This window comes from Ascidiella aspersa, chromosome 1 (assembly GCF_963924565.1).
Source record: "Ascidiella aspersa chromosome 1, kaAscAspe10.2, whole genome shotgun sequence".
Classification (NCBI taxonomy): Eukaryota; Metazoa; Chordata; class Ascidiacea; order Phlebobranchia; family Ascidiidae; genus Ascidiella; species Ascidiella aspersa.
In genome coordinates this window covers 13,396,608-13,421,295 of record NC_139447.1, presented here as the reverse complement: position 1 = coordinate 13,421,295, position 24,688 = coordinate 13,396,608, and the positions used below count along the sequence as shown (strand labels likewise).

The following is a 24,688-nucleotide window of genomic DNA, read 5'->3' as shown; positions in this document are numbered from 1 at the left end:
CCACGTATTGCAATAAAAGGTGACGTTTTTCGTCTGGGAAGTTCGTGAGTGGCGTTTAGGCGAAGCATTTCCTCGCCAAATTCCCCAGACACAAAAGTTAACCTCTACGTAGAGTAATTTCTGTATTCGGTGCATGTTGGCACGCATCCCAAAGCAGTGTGGTGATACAGGGAGTATAGCTTATTTATAAAGTGTCATGCTCCCACTTGGACATTTAAAGTTTTTTTAAAGTTGCAATACTTAATCACACCTTCACGCGTAATATTTTAGTGACCTTTTAGGTTAGTCACGATGGACGATTGGACGTGCATAAATGACTCATAAACATATGTACGATTTCCTGTAACTTGGTTATGGCAAACCAAATCTCCTATTGGCGGAAATCTTCGTCTCAAATGATTCGGCCTTACCTGGCGGAAGTCAAGTGGTCTGCAGAACGCTGCAAATTGGATCCCGTAAAGCGCCAAAATACGTATTCAGCCGAAGAAACGATCTTAGATATTTCCGACCAAAAGGTTGAAACCAAAGACCTGTGGCCAACGCTTCAATCGAAAGACCTCCCTGTTAAAACACTCCCCAGGTTAAAGCTCACTAGATAACGTTTGCTGGTCTGTAGATGGATTTCGTTTTTTGCTTCAAAATTTGTATTATTTTACTGATGGAGGATTTTTCTCCTTGCTGTTTAAAACAGATCAGAACATAATCTCAAAACCAATCTGCTGCCGTTTGATAATCTCAAAACCACTCTGTATCTCAAAACCACTCTGCTGCCGTATCGTGTTTGGAGAGGAATCAAATCAAATCAATTATTATCCAACTCAATATTTATGGGTTTTCATTGCAAAACTGGCTTGTCGGGCGCTATATGTTGCATGTGAAGTATATCGTGTTTATTTTGGGGCGTCCTATTTTAACGTCTGATGGATTAAGATACCTGCTTTAGGTAGCTTGCTGGTGTTGAAGTACAATCACGTCTATTCACGTTTGCAATTTACATCTTGACTTTTAAAACCGACTCGGACGCATTTCGTACTGGCCTAAACTTGTAATCTCAGACAGCGCTGTGATTTCGTTAAGTAGCTCTATGAAACGAAATTGAAGTGCTCCTAGAGATAAATGTGACTTTGTATAATCTGACAACCTGCCGCAAAATGCAATAAAAATAAATGTAATATTTTCCTTGCTTAGCCGGAACGTACACGGGCTTTTACAGAACAAAGTCTCGTGGTTAGTTACACATGGTTTTGTCGAAGATGACATAACGTACCTAATTGGCCTTACAACAATTTATAACGTGCCGAGCTAAATAAAATCACTTGTGTTTTTCGCGAAGAAAACAAAGTACAGCGGTAAAGCGTTATTATAAAAATGAATTGATGTTTAATGGTGAAAATAACGGCCCAAATAGACGTTAAAAGCGACATGCTTTATTTTCAAACGTTTCGGCAATTTCTAATTCACTGATGATGGCATTAGAAATTTCCGAAACATTTGAAAATAAAGCATGTCGCTTTTAACGTCTATTTGGGCCGTTATTTTCACCATTAAACTTATGAACAGATCCGTATATAGTGTTCCGAATTGATGTTTGTATTATAGAAAATGTAGTTGTGCCCACAAACTTACCCCCTTCTGCTGACGGCAATATAAGTTCAAGTATAGGCCTATGTTATTCAAATATAAATAAGTACAAGCCCGGTTGCGAGGGAAAAAAAAAAAAAACGCTAAGTTTTTTTTTCCACATTAAATTAAAACAACCTGTTCTACAAGTACGTGCTCTCGGAGTCGCCTGAGGGTTTAGATTTAAAATACCTGACATTTGGCGTGAATATCGCAAAACAGATCAAGGCATATCGGTAAACATCTGTGAGTAATATATCTTGTAAATCTAATATAGGCTACACTTCTAATGCCACTTCTAATGCCAGAGGGCATTGTGCTATTATACTGTTAGCTAAACGAGGAACCCGTGACAATGTTAAAACCTATCATCAGATGCCGCACGTTTAATCTCCCGAATCCCGTAATTAAAAAGAAGGTTTTTCAACGACGATAAACATCACAATTAATTTTAATAAATTTATTTAACCTCCAGAATTGTTTCTTTTCCAAGTTGGTTTAGGCTACTTATTCTATATCTAGGAGTTTCTGACATCCAACTTCATTTCTTTATTTAGGCCTATTTTTCAAATAAAGTATAGCCTGTTCTAACTAGCCTATATTATTTTGACTTTATTCTGTTGCTTTAGTTTTAGGGGTTGCTTTTGATATCTGCGTTGCACAAAAAAGGTATTAAATACGTGCAATTTTTTTAGAAATTAGGCCAAGTTGTCTTTGTGTGTGTTCTTATTGACGGACCAAAAAAGGGGGGTCCGAAAAAACTTCAAAATATATCTTTATTAAATTAATTAAAGCTGGGATATGTGCTTAATCACGTTCTTGGTAAGTGATAAAATCACATTGTAACATGTTGTAAATCGTATTGAGTATGACGTAACACTTCCCTTGTGATCTAACACAAATAGATTGTAAAGTGAACGGCAGCATTACAAGAGTTCACATGTACTGGACTTCGGCTTAACTTTATGCTATCGTTCGCAAAGATGAACACACCTACGCATTTCAAGACTTGCTTCGTAGATGCAGCAGCAAATATCATATCAAAATAAACGTGTCATAATAAAGCAATCTGGTGTTTTCTGTTTCTTCACTCAACATACGGTGCTCTACGCCAGGGGCCCGCACATACTTTTTGGCGCGACCCAAAATTGCTAGTACCGAGGTCTCGCGACCCAAATACTTTTTTCGAATTTATTTAATAAAACAGCTTCGCTAAAATAACACAGTAATTTATTATGTTTCTATTCATTAAGACAGATCTATATGTTATGCGTTTCTAAAGAGAAAGGGTTCTGTAACACAACTGAAAAGTAGCCTTGACTAGTGCAAATATTACTGGCAAAGGTGTGTAATGATTTTTTAGCGCGACTCACTAAAAATGCCCGACGTCTCATCGCAATCGTTTTAGGAAACTCAACATTATAAGACTCGCATCTAAGGATTTTAAGCGCAATATAAATTTTAAGACAGAGGCAACCTTTACAAGTCGCGGGCCAAAACCAAACTCAGCAAGTTCTCGGCGGGCCGTATTAAATTTCCGATAACAATTTTTTTATAAAAAACGTGTGGCCTAAAGGCACTTTAATATAACAACTCTTAATCAGGGACAAACTCTAATGTTTGATGCAGTGAAAATGAGTCTAGTTACACTACAACAAGGAAACAACGGGCGTAGCGCGAAAGTTTTAAATTTACAAGGAGACGTGACGCATTTGCCACACACGAAATAAAATACGAAAATATTTCTTATGCTCTTTTTGTTAATGTTTATCAATAAATAATACATCAGCAAATTAATTTGGAAAAAATTGATTTTAGAGGGTTTCATGCTACTAAAAATTTCCTACTTGTAGTAGGGCTACCATATTTTCAGGTCCCGAAAAGAGGACATTTTTGGCAAGTAAAACAAAAAGTAGAATTGTTACGTTTTGAGTTTGATGACATTTCCTTGGTAGTTGCAGGCAAAACTTACAAAAACAAAGCAAAAGTTACAAAAACAGACAAAAATACAACAAATCAATTTTGTTTTGCGGTTTCCTAAACTTTTGCCAACAAGGAACCGATCATTTTTAACGATCGTAAAACTTGTTTACATGAAATATCATTGAAATTATATACAACCATCAGGACCCACGAAACTGATCCAATTTTTAATTCGAAATTCCTAAAAAGAGGACACTTGGGCATTTTTGAGCGTCCTCAGAGGACCATTCAATTTTCTTGAGAAAAGAGGACAAATCCTCCTAAAAGAGGACATATGGTAGGCCTAACTTATAGTTGTCATGCGCACGTCACCTTTGGTCTGAGAAGAGTAAATCAAAACGCCAATGTAATTCAAAGTCAAATTTGTAACGCGCGGGGAAAATTTTGTGCAATTTCGTATAATTAAAACAGTTAAAAACATTGAGCATGCTGGCCGTGTGTATAATTTGTGAAAGCGTTTGCGGGCAGGATGATTTTCACTGGAGGGCCGGATTCGGCCTGCGGGCCGAAGGTTGCCGACTTCTGTTTTAAGACACGATGTAACGAATTTAAACCAAAACGCGACATTTTAACACGAAGGCCTTGAATACCTTTGTCCAGCCAAACTTAATGCGCCAAACGCAGCCAGATTGTCAGCATCTGATTTTAGTTATCAAAACTTTTCATTTAAAAAATGGACGACGCTTGACCACACAAAAAATATATTATAGCAAATGAAGATTCACGTGAAGCGTCTTATAATAGCTTGTTTATATCGTTAAAGTTCGTGAAGAACTGCATAACCTGGTTAAGCAGTTTATGTTAGGAAAAATTTTAGTGCAAAAAAATATTTATTGGATTTAAATTTGCATATTTTAATTTAAAAGAACAACGTGCTTACGACGCTTTGGTTACAGAAACGGGATAAAAAAAGGAAAGAGACTTTTTTTAAAACATATACCAAAAAGTAAACCCAGATTGCGGTAGGCGGATCAGTTTGGTGTGGTAATGGCCAAAATAGTGTTGGATTACAAGCGCTCTTTGCCACCACCTGGATCGAACGAACACTCACGACTTTTTACGGGGCTTAGTGTATATATGACAATTTTAGTCGCGCTCAAAGTAAGACTGCTCCCATGTATACAATTCAGCGTACCAATGGAAACAATTAGAAAACCTAAAATATAGGCCTCTTTAAAATTGAGAACCACTGAGTTAGCCTATAGGTAAGTTGTTTTTTACGATATATTTTGTAATAAAATAATTTTGTTTCGACAAATATCTCTATTTGCACACTTTACGTGCTTTGTATTCGTTTTTCGGTTCCTAAGTTTTGTCTTTGGTAAGATCTCGGTGAATATCTCTTCATTTAGTTTTACCTATAAGTGTAGGCTTGCCATTTTTCAGAAACGTAAATCTGGGACGCATATTGAAAACTGAAAATAAACTTAATGTAGACCTAATACAAAATAATTTAATACAACTAATAAACTTAACGGGGTTGCGGTTGTTTTATATTTTGTCAGGGGGTATTTTTAGGGCCCTATTTTTCAGGGTGGTTTGTCTAGTATTTTAAATTGTTACCGAAAGTAATATTTTGTAGAGTGAATAAAATGGGGCGGTTCCTGGCTTGAGTGCTAAATAGTGTGTAAAGTCGTAAAAATTTTAATTTTTTCTAAATAAAACATTTTAATTTCTCTAATCGTTAATTGTTATACATCATATATGTTGGTCGTCACTTGACTATTTTGCTTGCTTATTGTGCTGGAAATGGGTAACTAAATGTTTCCCCACAAATGGAGTCACTTTCTTTAGCCTGTGTGGAAGCAGCATTCAATCGGATGGCGTGTTATAAAGTATCGCATTTATCTGCGTGACTGTGAAAAATCTAATTATTGTCTTCGCAAACTAAAATTTTACATTTTGTTGAAACAAAAAAATTGCAAATAATGTGTGCTTATTTAAAATGAAACAGCTAAATAACCAACGGCTAAGCACGTCAAACATGTTTTACGTAACGAAAACCATGACATATATCAATAGGGAACCACTCACTAAAGTAAAACCTTGTTACCGCAGCCTTTTTCGCATTGCGTGATATTCAGTAAATAAGTAAAATCTCGTTTGAAACTGAAAATTGGTTACGATTAAAACTGCCGCATAAAATGCGATGTTTTGCGAACTCTCTAAAATTTATGCGGTAACATACTTCAAGTGCTTAAACCTAAAAGTAATTAAACCGACACCAAACTGTGTCATAGGCCTACGTGAAAAACATCCTTGAAATAAAAATTGCTTAACGGTGACCGGTTTGCTACGGCGCTCGCTTACCTTCCTCAAAAAGATATCTCCCAGCACCGGCCGGATAACATCCATTTAATTTTTTTTACTCACCAAACACAAAAAAAGAAACTAGCCCCAGCAACCTCTGATTTTTGTAAATTTTTTGGTAAATTTAAAATTCAAAAATCCGGGACAAACTGGTTAACCGGGCGGGACACCGGGACAAGGCCTTAAAACCGGGACTGTCCCGGCTAAACCGGGACGTATGGCAAGCCTATATAAGTGTACCAAAACATCAAACTTTTTGATAAATTTGTTTGAAACAATTTAAAAAAAATATTTTAGGGCCGTTCTTAACTTTTGCAGAAAAAAGGAACTTTCTCCCTACTCGCGATTGCTGAAATTGTTCATAAATACCTTAATGTCGAAAACGCTACTTTAAATAGGTGCTTTTCAAAATATATCTTTTCGATATTCTTGTAAATTTGAAAATTATATTAGTTATTTAGTTGAAAACTAAAATGCTCTAATTTTAATTATGATCTAATTTTAAAAGCTAAAATAAATCTAGTTGTCCAAGTCTGATGGATTGGTGGTCGGAGCAATCCGGTAAAAACTCTGTTATAACACCAAAAATAGGCTCTTCTTTGCAACATGGCAATAAGATATTAAAAAAGGAATTTCAGTTTTTTATTACTGCAATTTTTCTGTTTGATTACTTAATGATTTATTTATGGAATGTTTTTTTTATTATGTACTCATGTTGTGTTTGATTCGTTGTTAATTTGGGTATTCAGTAAAGCGGAACATCTATGACGTTTGACTAGTGACGACAAAACTGAATTCATGAAACCTAAAAGGCTACTGCATTAGTCAAAACTGTTTAAATTATATAATTTGATTTGTTTGTAGGTTATTTAATTTCATTACACAATGTCCCAAAACGAAATTGATGAATTATTTGATGTGAAAAACTTGTTTTACCTTGGGTTGTACCAACAATGTATCAACGAAGCTCAAAAAGTTAAGGTAATATTCAGCAGTTGTTTGTTTCACCCAAACGGGTGAGGTGACAAATATTTAACAAATAAAATGCGTGGGTGCAGCCAACCACGGCTGCTCAAGTAGTTTTATTTGCTGTCTTGAGCCAGACTCTACTTGTTTTCACCAGCTTTCGTCTATGTTTATAGCCACGGTGGAAAGTATGGAAAGTATATCCGCGAGTTTATTTTAACCTTTTAAAAGTGCACCCCGAAAAAATCTGAACTGCACCTCAAATAGACCCGTTATTATCAAATTGGCATATTTTTATTGTGTATACAGGGTTGGGCTTAAGCACTCGCCCGCAGTGTTGATTGACACTCACTCGCCCGACTAGCGAGTGGCTTCGGCGAGAAATTTAATTAGTTGGTGTAGGACAACTTGTGTTAAGCACCACTACTAAGCGAAATATTACTTAGCGCCAGTTATTTCCTTAAACACTAAGACGCAAATACCTTCAACACTACACAAATAATAAGGTTGATCGAAGTCATGTTCGCTCGTAATAAAGACTCTTTGTCCCGTTTAAAAAAGTCGTTTCCCGGCAAACAATCAAAGACGTTATTACAATTATTACAGCCAAGCTGCAAAATTGTCTCTCCCGTATAGAAAAGACAGGTTAACGATAACCCAAGAAATGACCGCGCTAGGACGGAAATTTGCAGACGGCGTGCCAACCAATTTGGCGAGTGTTATTTCGTCTATATAAATGCAATATAAAGTCCATCGGAACATCATAAACGGCACCAGGAAATTTGAAAGTGCACGCGGGGTGCATGTTTTGACCTTTGTTGCACCCGGTCTACTGGATTTTTTCAACCATGCACCCACTAGATCTCGTCAAGATCTAGCATACTTTCCAGACTGTTCCTGTAGCAAGCGTAAATTTTCTATAATTGCATATTAACCTTTTTAATTTTTTTTTATCAATTGAACTTTTATGGTAATGGATTAAACTTACTTCTTGTACAGCATAACATTTTCATGGTATTTTTCTCACCCATGTATCAAACTTTGAAATTCTCAACTGTCTCCATGGATTTTCAAAATTACAATACAATTTACTGCTCCTCGTGATTTTTTATGGGGATAATTCCTAAAAAATGCACAACTTAAAGTTTACTTTAGCCTAACAATACTTGACCAACATATATAAAATAGAATAAGTATTTGTTTTACAAACTACTTGATTATCCCATAATTTAACTATATCTGAATTGTTAGAATCATATTTACAACCATGCCAAAGTTAACTTTATTTGAACTTAGTCGAAACCTTCTATTGGGTATACATTGCTAAAAAATTAATTTAGAAGGAAACCTAATGCATTGAACACCCCCAAAAAATTCTCACATCGATTGAAACAATTAATTCAACAACATTTTAGGTAAATGGTTTGTAAGCGCTATTGACCCGATAGCTATATATAAAGCACTTTAAGATGTTAGCGTGAAGTGGAAAAAGCACATATATGTTGTTTAAGTTAAAACTGTCATTTAAAAAGTGTTATCTGATGCATGGTAAAATATACTAAAAAAGAAACATCAATAAACAAATTTACATTTAATAAAAAAATATTAAATGTTTGTTTTATTTTTAGGTAAGTAGCCAGCAAAAGAAAACGGAGTGCGATGTCTTTATGTACAGGGCCTATATTGCTCAACGAAAGTATGGTGTTGTGCTTGATGAAATCAAGTCATCTGCCTCTCCAGAGCTGCAAGCTGTAAAACTTTTAGCTGACTATTTGTCAAATCCATCCCGAAAGGATAGTGTATTAAAGGTAGAAAAGGACCTTTTTTTATAAACTACAAAAAATTGATTTAAAAGCTGTAGCCTACCATTGTATTTGTGTGTGTCCCAGGCTATTTAATATCTAGTAATATTTTTCGTTTAAATACTGCTCCACTATCTGTTGCTTGACTTTATTTTGCTATGATTTGTTTAGAAAGTTGAAGACATTCTTTCGGGTAATGTTGATGTTGAAAACAAAACGTTACCACTCATGGCAGCAAGTATATACTATCATGAATGTAACTATGATTCTGCTATGCGTGTCTTGCACAGTTGTGAATCTCTGGAAACGTAAGTTGGCAATATTTTTTGAAGAGTTTAGGTATATTCTATAAAAGATTTGCTGACATCTAATAGATATAGTTTATTAGAAACATATTTTTTGTTTTGGAATTATTATATGAGTATTTTGTGCATACTGGGTATTTATTTTGTTTGGCAGCCAGAATTTTATTTGTGTTAATATTTCAAAATTATATTTGCAGATCAGCACTGACGGTACAAGTTTTACTAACCATCAACAGAGTGGATTTAGCAAGGTTTGAAAAAATAACTTGTCATTTGCCCATTGCAAAACTTGTTTCTTACAGTCTGATCAATTAAAGAAAAATGAATAGACGTGAAATGTCACTTTGCATTGGCTGATAGAGAGGTTTCTAGCCAAAATAAATCTCTTTAGGAATATATCTTCCTGAACTAGAAACAAAACCCCAACCTGGGAACAGTGTAAATGGTATTTGTTTCAGTCGGTGAAACTAGCTACAAGTAAGGGGTGAATTAAACTTAACACCATGACCCATTATTTGATTTTTAAGCAGTCATAAAAGTCAAACAACAACTACACACTGAAGGTAAAAAAATCAGTGGCAAAATCAGAAACACTGCTTTTATAGCAATTGAAAAGGCCTGAGTTTTAATTGACTTATCTTTACTTCAGAGCGTCAAACATGAAGCCTGTGATACATTTTTAAAACTTTTTTTTTCTGTAAGATTTTGAGTTGTTTTACTTGTTCTGTGCAAATTAAGCTGTCTCAGTTTTAGAAAGCGCATGAATCACATTTGTGTATTTCTTATCTGCTATTGCCAATTTACTGCCAAAAATTTAAACCTAATTATTTGTTATAAACTTGTCCAGTTTGCCTGTTTAAATAAGCCCTTTGGGCCGCAAGTTACTCTTAAAATTCAAATAAAGGATGATTAAATTTAAGTAGATATTACAGTTAAAATAAGGTTTTGGCAGTCCAAAAAATCTTTTGTGCCTTCATAGTAAAGTAAAGATGTTTGCTGGTGTCAGTGCCATTTTATTTCTTTCTGTTTATGGATGCTGCTAAAACCTATGTATGCATATTGATACTGTAAATTAAGCATGTTGGAAATACAATAAAGTCAATTGATTATAAAACAGTTTTTGTTTCTTAGTTGTATAGATGCTGTCTGCTAACTTATGCAAATTATATCATGCGGCCCTCTGTAAGACTACATTTGATACCCCTGCTTTCTGCCATAAACCAACAAAAATATACCTTATTTTAATGGTAATGATTACACAGCACATACTAAACATCTTGAATTTAATTCCATGTGGTTACTATCATAATATATTTGTAATATAAATCGGTTTTTATGATAATAAATTCTATTATCTGGCCTGAATCAAATCATGTAAGTGAAATCATTGGAAAAGTTTTGTTGTTATGATTCCAGAAAAGAGTTAAAGGCAATGCAAGAATCCGATGAAGATGCAACCTTGACACAGCTTGCTCAAGCTTGGTTTAACCTTACTGTCGGCGGTGAGAAACTTAATGATGCCTACTACATTTTCCAGGTTAGAAGCTAATTTCGCTTCTTTTGTGATCTAATCATACTCATAAAAAATGCTGATGATATTTGAATCACTGTATTAGCTTGATTGCATAAAATGTGTAAAACTTTTTATTGGCCATAGAAATCCTATTAACCATGGTAATGACTTAACACTATAATATAATTTGTACCTGTTCTTTGAATCGTCACTAGCAGCTGAGGGATACATTTCGTTGCAGGAAATGGCCGATAAGAACTCGTCCAGCAGTCTTCTGTTGAATGGCCAAGCCTCTTGCTTTATGGCGCAGGGAAAGTGGGATGAAGCTGAGGGTGTCTTGCAAGAAGCCATGGATAAGGTGGCTTGAATAAACTTTTTTCCTTTCAGTTATTTAGCTTCAGCTTGTTAAGGCGTTCGTTTTATTTTTGCCAGTTGATCTTTGTGCTTCCTCTGAGACAATGTGTTACCTTGTAAACATATATTGCCCATAACAGTGGTTGGCAAACTGTTGGCCGCGGCCCGTCATGTATCCTTTTAATTTGAAAGTTGGCCAATTTTGAACAAATGTACACACTTTTTTGCTCTACGCGCGATGAGATTGTATTGTGCTGCATATTTGCGCAGAAGTAGTTCGCCCTGGAAACATCTATACTTTTAAGAATAAGTTTGTCGTAGTGGGCCTTTAATAGCTGTTGAGAGAGCATTTTTGGACGCAACAAAAAGCTTGCCGACTACTGGCCTATAATAACGTTTCTTCCCTCGTCCTGGTGAAACACAGTGTGCAATTTGTCGTTCAACAGTGCCATGTGATTTAAGATTGCCGAACCATGGCTATCAACAAAGAAAAGTATTTTATTTTTTTATTAGGCCAGATCGTTTGCACATTGCACAACAGCGTACCTTATTTCGTGCTCAATTTAACGCATTGTTGTATGTGACTCGCAGGACAGTAACTGTGCCGAGACTCTTGTCAACATGATTTTACTCGCCCAGCACCGAGGCAAGGGTTCAGAGGTCACCAATCGCTACTTGTCTCAGCTAAAGGACTCCCATAACAGCCATCCTTTCGTGCGAGAGTTTGCCGTCAAGGTACGTAAAACTGGTGGTTATCTGACCGATGGTAGTCAGATAAACTTGAGTGTAAAACTGGATTATTTATTTGCTTGCTGAACGGGAAAGCTATAGTAAAATTCAAAATTATATACTTTTTAACGTCTTGTAAAACTACACTTCAGACCCCCCCCCAACACAAACCAAATGGCTCATTTTAAATACCTGCGGCTAGCCTTGAAATTTATTGACATAATTTACTAGACATAATTTTAGTGTCGCTATTTTCTTAGGTTTTTAATATTTGTGATTACTATATATTTATCCGCCGTGTCTTGGTGAATAGTTAATAAAGTTAGGAACTTATGTAAACTGCAATACCAGCATTTATGTTAGATATTGTGTTAAAAATGTACGATTTTATTCGTTTACGATCAAATTATGTGTAGTGATAAACGTTTATGTTATTGTATTCAGCTAAATAAACGTGCGTTAAAAACAAAACACAACGAACGAGCAGGTGATTTAAAGTTGTTGCATAATTAATTAGGCAAGACATTAAGCCACTTTTCACCGTTCTATTGAATTGCAATCAATTGTTTTGCAGTGCAAATTTCGTGACGTTCATGTCATTATTTTTGCTTTTACAGGAAAACGAATTCGACCGTTTGGTGATGCAATACGCGCCAGCTTGAAGTGCAATTATTCTCATTTTTCATTTTAACGCTATTATTTTGACTACATTGTATTTAGTGCTATGTAAATAAAGCAAACAGTAGGAAAGCATTTGAACTAAAAAGTTTTGTGTTAGTTTTATATTCCTAAAGAAGCAAAAAAAAAATTTTTTTTTTCTACTTAATTTTGTAGTAGATTGCCAGTTTGCGAATTCTGTTATTGCCGATCTATTTTATCCTTGGCTTTAATTTAAACACCTAGAACTAAAAGTAGACTTTTGGAGTTTTTTAAAACAGAAGTCCCACTTTTTGATCAGAACAGATAAAATGCGGTAGAAGTTGTTTATAAAATTAGGTAGTAGTATACTTCTATTTTGTGCAAACATGTTCTGCAACAAGGCGCACGATATGCCCAGGTTGATCCTATTTAATGCATAACTGCGAAAATTTTTTATATACGATTTTCGTTTTGATTTATAAATGTAGTTCAGGTTAAAACGAAATAACTTATTTGTAATTTCTGAAATGTAAATTTCTAACAGTTCCGTCGCGAAAGTTTTTACAAACATATCAAACAAAGACTTGTGTATACACGGGCACTTCTTAATAAAACACAACTATGTTTATTTTCAAAAAACGCTGTATATCCTGCAAACACGCGACTTATTAGAATGTAGTTTTCTTCGCTTGGAAAGCTTCCGCTAATTTCATACAATTCATCGTCGTTAATGTAGTTCGCTCTGCATTTCAACAGAATAATTAACATCTAATTATAAACTACGAAATATAAAGTAAAATTGGCCTTTTTATTTCAACTAACCCTAGTCTACACCTTGCTAAACACCAGTGTTGTAAACAAGTCATTTTAGAATGACTAAATAGCCAGTCAAGTCATTTGTAGAAAAACTTACGACCAAGTCAAGTCCTTTTAAATAACTCAAGTCCAAGTCAAGTCATAATTGAAGCAAGTCAATTTCGAATGAAGTCCTAGTCATAAAAATTAAACGTTGAACTATTAAAATTGGTAAACTAGTTCGATTATGAGCACTAACTAAAAAGGTACACAAAACGCAATATTTAGCAAGCAAATTGTTTTATGTGCAAAATATAAGATAAATAATTCAATTTTGTTTAATGAAAACATATCATTTCAGCCAAAGCCATTTGTCCAAATGACTCAAGTCAAGTCACGTAATTTTGACCAAAACACTATCAACAGTTTGTTTTATTGTGAAGCAGTATTTTGGCAAATTTGCGAGATTAAGCAAAAGTATAACTTCGTAGGGAAATATTTATTACTAAAAAAATATTATCCAATAAAATTGAGATATCAGGACAGACTAAATCTAAATTTATTGCAAAGCCAAAATTTATATCAATAAAAATCTAAACTAGATTTCATTCGACTAAAACGTATAATTCATACTTGCTAACTTACACATTCACGTCAAATCTACAGGGCATTGAACTATTAACTACCTATCTTACTTACATAATTTAGCTTTGCCGAGGTAAGACAAAACAACTCTTCTAAACAAGTATATTTGCAATAAGGTAACTCAATAGTGAAATTAAACGAGAAACACATTTACCACTAAGCATTGGAATTGCTGGTCCTTCGTTTAAACATTAACTTCATTTTTGTTCTAAACCCCTCGTCGTAGATGCTATATATCAATACGTTGACAAGCCTGTTAAGGCAAATAAATTGTTAGCAAAGTTTATACGCAGCATATTACCACCACATAATACATACTTAAATTTAATCAACTTTATTTCAACTGATAACATAGGTCATAGACCACTGGTTCTCAAAACATTTTAACCGTTGATTATTACACACTTCTTACAAACTTAGAATAATAACTTTACCCTTACTACATTTCAAGGTAGTAAATTGATACCATAGCCCAGTGCTTTTCAGCCTAATACTCCAAATAGGTTGTATTGCATAAAGTATTAAAAATTCCAAAGGCACGCTTAAGAGGCTCTTAAAGCACACCTTCTTGGGAATCACTTATAGCTGTCATGTTGTCGTTAATAAGATGTAAGTTAGGTAATTTCCTTTTTTTGTAGCCAAAGCGTGTCAACAACGTTTGTTAGGCCCTATTTGTTTCGCTAAAATAATAAGTTGATTGGATACAACAACATTTACCCTGTAAATGAAGAGACATAGTAGCAAACAAATGTTGTCAATGACGAATTTTCGCAATGCAGAATTCCTGCGTTTCTCAACACAATCTCAGCGACGACGGGCACTTCAACAAATATATTTAAGCTTTACTTAATAAATAGTTTTTAAACTATATTTTTTATTGATCAACGTAAAGTAATCATAGCAAACGCAATAAAATACTTTACTAACGACAGCCAAAATATATTTGTCGGTATGTAGGCCTTTATTATACCAATTTTCCATTCTAAATATTCGTCATACCTACTGTTATCGAAAAGCCAAAATAGATTAAAACTATTAATTTGACCAGTTTCAGTTCTTTATATGTAGTAGACAATGTTCGTCTTCTGTGTAAAACGCTCGAAATGTGGATTTGGCGATACGCAAGTGCAGCGGAAGCCAGTGTAAAACCTGACTACGAATTAAAATACCTGTAAGTTATATGTCGTAAGAAATGTTTAAAGATGTATTTTACAACAGAAGACAAATTATAAACCACTTATAACAATTAAGAAAGCTACGCACGAAACCAAAATAGATATCTTTTTGTTATTGAAATAGTCGTTACAAGGTTCACTTTGTTTTAAATCATTAGTCCCATGTTAAAATTAAATTAAACGCTGATATGTATGATTTATTTTAAATGATTATATAATTCTTACATTGCCATATATGGCACTCCAAGCGTTACCAACACAACAATAAATTCAAGAGTTGTTCCTTTTTTGTTCCATACAGCTAACATATATTGGAACACCTCAGGGCTATAGCCGAATGAAATTTCCGAATTCCAAACTAAACATGAGATTTAACAAAATGTTTGTTTTAGGTATGAAATGGCGAGTTTTCAGAGTTAGAAACGAGTATTTTGGTTTATGTCGCGTATCAAGGTTTAGAGGCGTAATTTTTTCATCAGAAATTCGATTAAAATTATTAACATGAGATATGTCCGGTAATATCATATCGGCACTATTCCCGATGCCAAGTTGTAGTATCGGTACTCGTCCGTCTTGTATCTGTGCCGAACTAACACGGATTTTTTAACCATCATTCGCCATTTAACGCAGAAATTTTATACCTTGATAATTATATTTGTCAAAAAAATATTAGGTTAAATTTTAGGTATCTAAACCAATTGAAAAAACAGCAAATTTGGCCTAATAACATAAAAAGTACCTTTGGACATTTCGTTTTCATCAATTTCGCTTGTTATAGTAAAGAGTGACATCACGTGGTATCGAAGCGGATCGCGATTTATTGTCCAAAGTAACGGGTGGCTATCGATATCAGAATAAAAGGTCAAGTATCGGACATCGATAGTCAGGACGTTTTTATAGAAATCGCACAGATTTACTAGCTAGGGAGTTCAAACAAAGACGCGAGTCGCACACTAATGCATATCACAGCTGAATTCGGGACTGTTTTTTTTTTTTCGCTAAAACGAATTTGCTTTGTTTACTCCCTGTTTATTTCTAAATACAGCAGGCGTCGACCAAATTATGTAATCTCAATATTCATCAGCCAAGTCTATCAGCCTTACCGTATAGTATTATGTTGTAGGCCTATTCCTTGCACTTTTTCCAGGAAACCAAGTTAAGAGGAAAGCATTATTCAACAATACTATTTTAAGTGTGTTGATAAAGTTCTCACATATATAGCTGAAATCCCTAAAATTGCCTAACCTTATGCGCATGTTTTTTAAAATATGACATTTGACCTATTCTGTGGTCCTTACTTATAATTACCTCCCACTGAAGCAACTATCAGCGAAATTACCCATGTGACTATGAGGTGAATGACAGTCTTCCGGTTGCTTTGATTTGCGTACCGAAAAGGCGCGCCTTTTCTGCGCAAAGCCGCAAACCGCTCATGTACAACAGGTGGTATAGCGAAGAGGCGTAGACAAAGATGTTAGAACAGCTTTCCAGAGTCGAAGTAGTGCTACTGTAGGAACGCAGAACCTTTTCGAGCAGTTCCTCAGGAGTGATTGACAATGTATGAATAATATGCGGAGTGTTGACCAGAAGAAGGTCAAACCCTGTGGTTGATAGCAATAAGCAGTTATTAGTTCTGTCCAACCCCTTTACACCACAGCCTCAGTTTCCCAATCATTCTTATCGTTTAGCGTCACTGAATTGTCAATTTATGTTTACAAATTGTATACAAAATTACACAAATTGGACATAAAAATGTTCTGGTAGTAACGGCCATAACTAACGGTTGTGCATTTATTGTATTTATTTGTCTAAGGACGCTACTTTTGTTTAGTGAAAAAATAAATCAACTACATGTAAAGCATTACGCCGTGTGTTATAATGTATTTTTTCGCCTATAGCCTATTACTGCATTGCAACAAACCTTACTAATCAAAACTCATTGGTTATAGTCAACAAGAGGTCTGTGAATTATGAAACCAATTACATTTATGTAAAGTAAAGAAATAATTTACTTTCTATTTAATGAGCGCACCTGAATTGAATCGGCCAAAGCGAGTGAAACTTTAATATAATCTTGCTTCTTTCTGTCTCTTCTCTTTGTGGAAAAAACAGTTACTATAACCAGTATATTTCCAATAATAGTCATCAGGCCAACAGTTATCACCACGCATAATATCGCGTACGCCCATGTCTGACTGAAAAAGAGTAATCAAACAGGGAACTTAAATGCTATGTTCGTTAATTGATTCTATATATAAATTTCGTATTTTTGCTATCAACACCATTAACGAGTATAAATTCGCGTGTATTTTTTGATCTTGGCTCTAAGAATAGGAAGCTAGCCTTATCACCACTTTCTCAATATAAACAAAGTGGTAAAGAGTTATAAGCCATACTTTGATTGCTTGGTCGCAAGTCGTAAGTTACACTCGGGTTTGATGTTGCAAACACCATTTAGCCTTGACTAAGGTAATTGTGCAAGAATGTTGTTTGTACTTTTTGTTGTGTCTTTCCCCACAGACTAACCCGAGGCCACCAGGGGAACCGAGATCCCTGGCTTAACCAAAAGTAAAAAAGTAGTTTTATAAAGCTGCACACTAATACTTTTTTCTATCTATACATCGTCAAAGTTATGTAATATTTAACAAATTGAGTAACAGCGCTAAGTTAGTGGTTCACATGTAAGAATATGAAATTGCTTTTCATCATGTAGTCCGAAAAATCAATGGCGAAATAAACAAGCGAAACATCCTGCGATTTAATATAAACAGCTACTTTTGAAATATTAAATTCAGTTTGAGACAATGAAAAAAAAAGTTGTTAAGTATTTCTGGAATATGTGGTCAAGTCAAGTCATTTAAAAACAGTGACTTAAGTGCACTTAAGTTGGTCATTAGTGTATTACAATGTTAGAAAAGCGGCAAACTTTGCTCTTATAAATAAATAATATGAGTTAAACATGTTGGCCATTAGAATATTAATCCTTAATGAGAGGACACAATATCACGCAATTTACCGATCGTTATTTGTGAAGCAAGCGAAAGTGCTTGCTGTTGCACAAATCCGGTTGCTGGTTCGCATTCTGATTTCTTGAACAAACACAGAGAGCCTGTCAATAAATAACCAACAGCTTAATGGTTCTGCAGAGGGTTTCGAGGGGTAGCATGCCCACCCCCTGATATATGTTACTCTTATAATACTAATTAGTTATCACATGAAGTTATCGTCAAAGTCCTCTTCCTTTAATGGTTGAAACCTAAATTCCCTAAACTTTGTTCATAGTTTTAAACGTTTTTATTTCGGATAAGATAAATTTAGATTTATCAATTAAAGCTTCTATATTAAAAGCTATAAAATAGTCCCTAAATACTGCGCCTCATTTATATTTTAAACACTCGTGACATCAAAATGTCGCGAAAAACAGTTTTCATTAGGTACATTTTGTTGCTTGATTTTATTTTGCTGTACGACTCCCTCCTGTGTAAACATTTCGGCGGTTGCCCACGAAAGCAGCTGGTATTTATGTTGATTGAGTTACGAATCGCTTTAAAAGCTTAGAGAACATTGCTTGCATGGCATTCATGTGATTAGTATGTGATTACGTTTCGCTTATACGCGGCAACGTTTGCATTTCATCAGTGTAGTGAGGTCAATGAACAATTAGGTAGCCAAGTAAAGTTTGTGATTTTTTTACAACTATTAACCAGTAAGTTACGCTATATCAGGGTTGGCTAACCGGTTAAAGACCTCCGTTTATCAGTCAAACTGACCTGTGTTTAAGCGCAAAAAGCCGCACTATATAATTACCATCAGCAGATAGCTTTTCTCAGATATTTATTGTATGATAGGCGAAAATCTGGAGTATCTGGAGTTTCTTTAATGATAAGCACTTTTCTTTAATGAAGCCATGAAGATGTAGCCTTTAAATTGCTATTAATTATTATGTTGTATTGTTGCGTGTTGTTTGCGAAAAGCCGCTTGTTGGGAAAGCCGCGTGTCGTAGCCTATGATATTAAAGGGTAAATTTATAATTGTAAGCAATTGGACGTAACCTAAAATAAATATTACGTATTGCGCCCTATCTTGCGAATAATACAAAAATAATTCAAATTCGTTTTACGTTAGTGTTCTTTAACCTTTTATCCCATTGTAGAGGCTACCTTTAACAACGTCTTACTAGTATACCGGTACCTCACAAAATAGAAATGCACAAGGCATAAAATAAAAGATGACGTCACAAACTTACGTCATAACGTGAAACCATAAAACAAGTATAACCTTAAAACTTGTGTTAAAACTCGTGTGCGGTAAAGAGATGGAATGTAAATCCACGTAAGGATGAAAAGTATTTGCGCGAAGCGCTAAAATTTTTGAATTTATTATGTTTAAGCCAAACTTGGACCAGTACTGATCAAGTGGCAAACATGTTATGAGCCATTTAATTAACATTCGTATGGTTCCACAAAACTATCATTTAAGTTTTTATCTACATTTGTTTCTTTCCTCTTATACTCTTTTAAAGAACAGAAGATGTAGTAGTATTGCAAAGGCACAGGCATACATTTTCAAGGCATATTTTGAGGTTACTCACTAACAATAAAAAAGACTATACATGAAAGCGAGCTGTTAACTTATGCTGTTACAGCTTTTTATTTTAGTATATGATTACTTATTATACAGATTATACACGTTCAACTGACAAACAATACCATGCATCCCTGGTTTATATATCTAACCAAGATGCTCCTGCTATATTTAAATTAGCAGATATCAAAGGAAATGGAAGGCGGCGACAACCAAACTTCGAACCGTCGTGTACGAAAAAACGTGTACAGTAAGACTATATTTAACCGCATTTGTCGTTGGTACATCTAACAACATTTCTTCAAGATTCTTTACTTGTTTTTAAGGCCTTGAAAGTTCAATGGAAAACCTTGCGAAAATCGAGCTTGATATCATGGTAAAATCAGGTAATGTTTAAACACCTGTCTATTGTAACATCCGCTTTATGACTATTATTTTATACTATGTATATAGACATGAATTACTACAATTATTAATTTTGTTACAGTGTACTTTTCAAAATTATTGGATCAGTATTCAACATGCCTGACATCACAACATTTTAGCGAGGCACAGCAAATTGCATATCAAGTTAACTGTTTGATCGAAGCTCAAGTACAAACCACTGCTGAAGAGTTATTTTCCTTTGCAATTGGACTCAGGGTTAAAGGAAAATATTTGCAGGTAAAACAACATTGGAAACGGCATGTATTTCCACTTTAATACAGGCGCAAAATGTCGAGGAAACTATTTGGAGCGTAGCGAGTTATTTTATTCCTTTAATTTTGTTTATTTAATCTGACAACCATTTTTAGTCACAGACCTATAATAAATGATGTTTTTAAAATGTGTCATTAGGTGATTTAAACAGTTGCTATATTTTGTGCTTTTATTATATAAATAAAATTTGAAAAGGGTTTAGAAGTGTGTCCAGAAAGCTCATGCGCATATTCACAACTTTAAAACGTGGTTAAATCTGAGTTTCGTGCAAGGCACACAATTCGTTTAACTTACATTAATATTTTTTTATTTACGAAACTCATTCTGTTTTTTTTATGTAACTTCGTATATCAAGCATTTAGGTAGCTCCGTGTATCGAGCAGTCGATTGCATTATTCTAGCTTGGTGGAACACCGGAACGCGGTAAATATTCGCGGAAAAACAATAAAAAATTGTGCAAATTAATTAAAAACCCAAAAGTAATTGTACAGAGCATATGTGATGTCTTGACTGTCAGACAGACTTTTTTGTAATTTGCTGAAAGGGGTAAAGAGTTAAAAAGACTTAATCGTACTGCTCGTAAAATCCTGTTTCTTTCCGGGGTACAAATAAATTGCCCAAACATCAACTTCTACGTTTTTTCCTCAAAACAAAATAAAAACGTATACGCATTTTTATAACAAATTTACGAAACATATTTTGTTTTGTTATATTACAAAATAGACAATTGAAAATTTCAGGCAATCCTATTCTTCCACCTGGCACACGTTTATTTTACGAAGAATGCTGACAAAGATGATTCGGCCTATCGCTTGAGGCTCTGCGTTCTGGGAATAAAAAAATCCTGCCGTTCCCTGCTTGACTCGGCTTCCTATATTAATTTAGGCAATGTGATCATGCATTACGGCATTCCTCTGATGTGCGACATCTTGAAAAACTTTCGCAACATGACAGGAGTCCTCAACCAAAACTTGAAATGGGTACACGAGGTCTGGTGCCTTTCTCACATTGAGACCACGTACGAGATGATTATGGAAACAGTTGAGAGGGAAAGTAGGTTAAAAGAGGCGATAGGCTTGATGGAGCAAAACTTCGGCGATGCCTGTACGAACTATTGGATATACGCCGTTTGTTTGCGCAACCTTGGCAATGTGTGCGCACTAACGTTTCGCAATCGGGCGGCGCATGACCTTTTTCGTCGCTCAGTTCAATCGTTTACCACGGCCCAAGACTGCCCGAGCGAAGAGCAACGAAGCAAAGACATTGAAAGATGCAAGGAGAAACTTAATATTTTCACTACTTCAACTAACTCATGAAATCTGTCGCTGAATCCATAATGCGTATGATCAAAATCGTTTTGTGAACATAATTTTTAATGTAATTTTTTTAAATGTTCTTACAACTTCTTTTAAACGCACCTATTTCGACATTTTCTCCTTCAATATAATTCCGTATATATAGTTCATGGTTGAGCGGTTGTTGTATCTAACGCTCAAACCTGTTTTTTGATTGGTTGAACTTACACTTAGCTGTATTTTTGAGATAGCAATGTGCAATAAAATAAGTACCATAAATCATGTATCCAGATTACGACAAGGCGTTTTGTTTCGGTAGATTACGTATATGTATACACAGTCGGCTCCAAAATATTGCATAAGAACAGTGTTTTCTAACCTTTTGCAATCCTTAGAGTCTTTTTTTGCGACCCCCACGACCCTATGTGTTACTTTAAATCTGGGAAGCGGAATCTACGGTTCTTGCGACGTGAAATCTACCTAAATACCAAACAAGATTTACAATACCGGGAAAGTTTTGAATTTACGGCCCAAATATGAAAACGTGTATCAAGTTGGATAACATAATTATTATAATAAATCAGTATACCCAGTGTTGTAAACAAGTCATTTTGAAAACGTCCCAGTCAAATCTTTCGAAAAAAAACTTTAGTCCAAATCCAGTCCCAGTCCAAGTCCTCGGTTGCTCAAGTGAAGTCCCAGTCAAGCCATAATTAAAGCAAGTTAACTTTAAGTTAACTTTAAGTTAAATCCTTCTCATATAAATAAAACGTTAACTGATAAACTCGTCCGACTATGAGCAATAACTCACGTAAAATATACCATAAACATAATTATAACAATTAATTTATTTTATGTGCAAAAACTAGGATAAACAATCCAACTTAACAAATTAATGAAAAAACTTTTTTTTAACCCAATTCATTTTATAAAACACTTAAGTCAAGTCAAGCCATTTGAAAACAGTGAGTAACCCAATAGGCTACCACGTTTGACATATAAACACATTAATAACTTGACGCTGTCGCGTAAAGCCGACTTGGCAATATAAACAAGACGCAGTAAACAAAGTTACGCTTTAAAAAGCGATAATGTCTTAATCACGCACAATATTAGCGAGCAAACTTGTCAAAATGTGCTTACGTTTGTTGAAGCTACTGGAGATTAGCGCAGTATGCTTGACATGAGACCTCTGACTGGCTAACCTAATGTAAGCTCAAACAGTTATTATACTTCTCACAGGTATTTGCTGCAAAAAAACTTTAGCTTATAGCTTGTTTTATCTTTGTAATTTTAGAACAATTTCTCTATACACAGGGTTGCCATACCGTGCTTAGTTCTAAGAGTTGTGCTTGTTTTTGGGTGCAGTGTCTCAGAAAACACTGCGCTTATTTCTAAGAAACGTGCTTATGAGTTGTGTGGTTAGTTTGTCTTATTTTAGTTTCTTAAAGTGTTATATATCAATTCTTTCACTTTAACCTAAGAGTTTTAAATAGTTATTTTTTTATTTTTAAAACTCTTTGCTTTGACGGTTTGATGAGTCTTTGCTGTTCTTCGACATTGTTACCTATAAGTTCTTCGACATTGTTACCTATATAAGTGTACTAGCTGCCTTTAGTAATCAAGTTAACTTTCGGCTTGACGTGAGGACTGACTTTTAGGTTTAGGCATACGTGTTACAGTAATATGTTTATTACAAGCCAAACTCCGACAAGTGAATTAAACTTTACCAACAGGCAGGGTCAGAGGCTGGCGTTTCATGCTGCCATGTACCAGGTTTTGAAAGGTATGCAGGTGCGCTCTGACGCAAAAAGTTAACAAAACTTGCAACAAAAGGGTTTGTAAACTGCCTAGTCATCACGCAACAGCGTGCTTATTTTTTGGTCTTGGCAGATGCCTGTATATGACTATCTGCAAAACAAAAAATATAATGGCTAAAATAACAAAAAGTTTCGCGACACATTTAGAACTATCTCCAGGGCACACTATTGTACCGCGGCACACTGTTTGAGAATTACTGGCCTAATATCTATAGCAGCGTTTCTCAACCGGTGCGCCGCGGCGCACTGGTGCGCTGTGGAAGGTGGCCAGGTGCGCCGCGAGAAAGTGAGGAAAAATGTTACAAAAATTCTGTATTATTTGTAGAATTTGCGAATAATTTTAGAATAAACTCTAGTCACTATTTTCTGTGAATAAACACTGAGCAATATTACTGGATTCGTAGCCCTTATTGAAGTCCCAATGGTTGATGTTGGCTCTTAGCTAACAAAGAACGAGGAACTATTGCAATCTAGCGGGGCTTCCGCCATAAGACCACAATTAAAACAGCAGCAGCTTCGGCATAAAAAACAGTTCGGAGTAAGACCAAAATAGGACTAATACCTAATACTCGTAATAGCGTTTAAATTAAAATAAGACCTAGATTCGCCCGAATAAGGCCAAAATGGCAAGAATAAGGCCTTTGCTACCTTTTACCCCAAACCCCACCCATAACTTCAACACAAACTCCCCCCAAATTCAAATTCTATTCCCATTACTCGCGCCTAACCACAAACAGAGGCAAACAATCCTGTGCCAAAACACTATGGCACCCAAACGTCGACACCAAAACGGCCGATGCCAAGAATATGTCCTTTAATCGTCCCATACCCTGTTTTTTTCCGTTACATTTTGGATTTATTCCGAGTTAGATGTTGCCGCTCTTGGGGCTTATTCTGTGTTTCCATCGAACTTGCTTTTTCCAAGTTGTATGATTCAGCAGAAAATACACAACCCCGGAAATAATCATCTCTGTTTATGCTACCTTTTGTAATATAAACAGTTTTTAAATAACATTAAAACAAGTACTTTTGTAAAACAGAATGGATTTACTCGATAAAGAAAACCTCATGTATTTTTACACTATGCCTTACCGAAGACATTTTGGTCTAATTTACAGTTTAATGTTACATAATGATCATTCAATTCAATCTATTAGTCGCCGAACTATACGGCCGGCAGTACAGATATGGCCCGCAGAGTTTATTCTGCCTGTCCATAATCAAGTAAATAAAGTTTGGCAGAATTACGATATCCGGATCGTCAATCCCTACAGTTATCCGGTCGTTTACAAAAGTTTGGTGACCCTTTCCAAAAAGTTAAGTATAAAGCATGCTTTAGAGAAAAACATTTAACATTTAAAATTTCCTTTAATTTGTATTGGATTGACATTAAAAGTTTTAGCAGAAATTAGAAACGTTGTAGGACAATGAAAGGATTAAACTACATGTCACAA

At 35.0% G+C, this 24,688-nt stretch overlaps 1 protein-coding gene across 1 annotated transcript; it reads left to right on the top strand.

The window, feature by feature from the left end:
- Positions 1 to 6,712: 6,712 nt before the first annotated feature.
- LOC146167868 (coatomer subunit epsilon-like) lies at positions 6,713 to 12,956 on the top strand. Its single transcript, XM_083384713.1, has 8 exons — positions 6,713 to 6,894; positions 8,508 to 8,687; positions 8,853 to 8,989; positions 9,184 to 9,237; positions 10,403 to 10,523; positions 10,741 to 10,857; positions 11,445 to 11,588; positions 12,200 to 12,956. Exons 1-8 carry the CDS (start codon positions 6,799 to 6,801, stop codon positions 12,242 to 12,244), a joined length of 894 nt encoding a protein of 297 aa, XP_083240839.1. The 5' UTR covers positions 6,713 to 6,798; the 3' UTR covers positions 12,245 to 12,956.
- Positions 12,957 to 24,688: the final 11,732 nt, after the last annotated feature.

Coding starts and splice junctions, on each gene's coding strand:
- LOC146167868 (XM_083384713.1), top strand. CDS start 6,799: ATGTCCCAAAACGAAATTGATGAATTATTTGATGTGAAAAACTTGTTT. Junction 9,238..10,402: donor AACAGAGTGGATTTAGCAAG/GTTTGAAAAAAT, acceptor TTATGATTCCAG/AAAAGAGTTAAAGGCAATGC. Junction 11,589..12,199: donor TGCGAGAGTTTGCCGTCAAG/GTACGTAAAACT, acceptor TTGCTTTTACAG/GAAAACGAATTCGACCGTTT.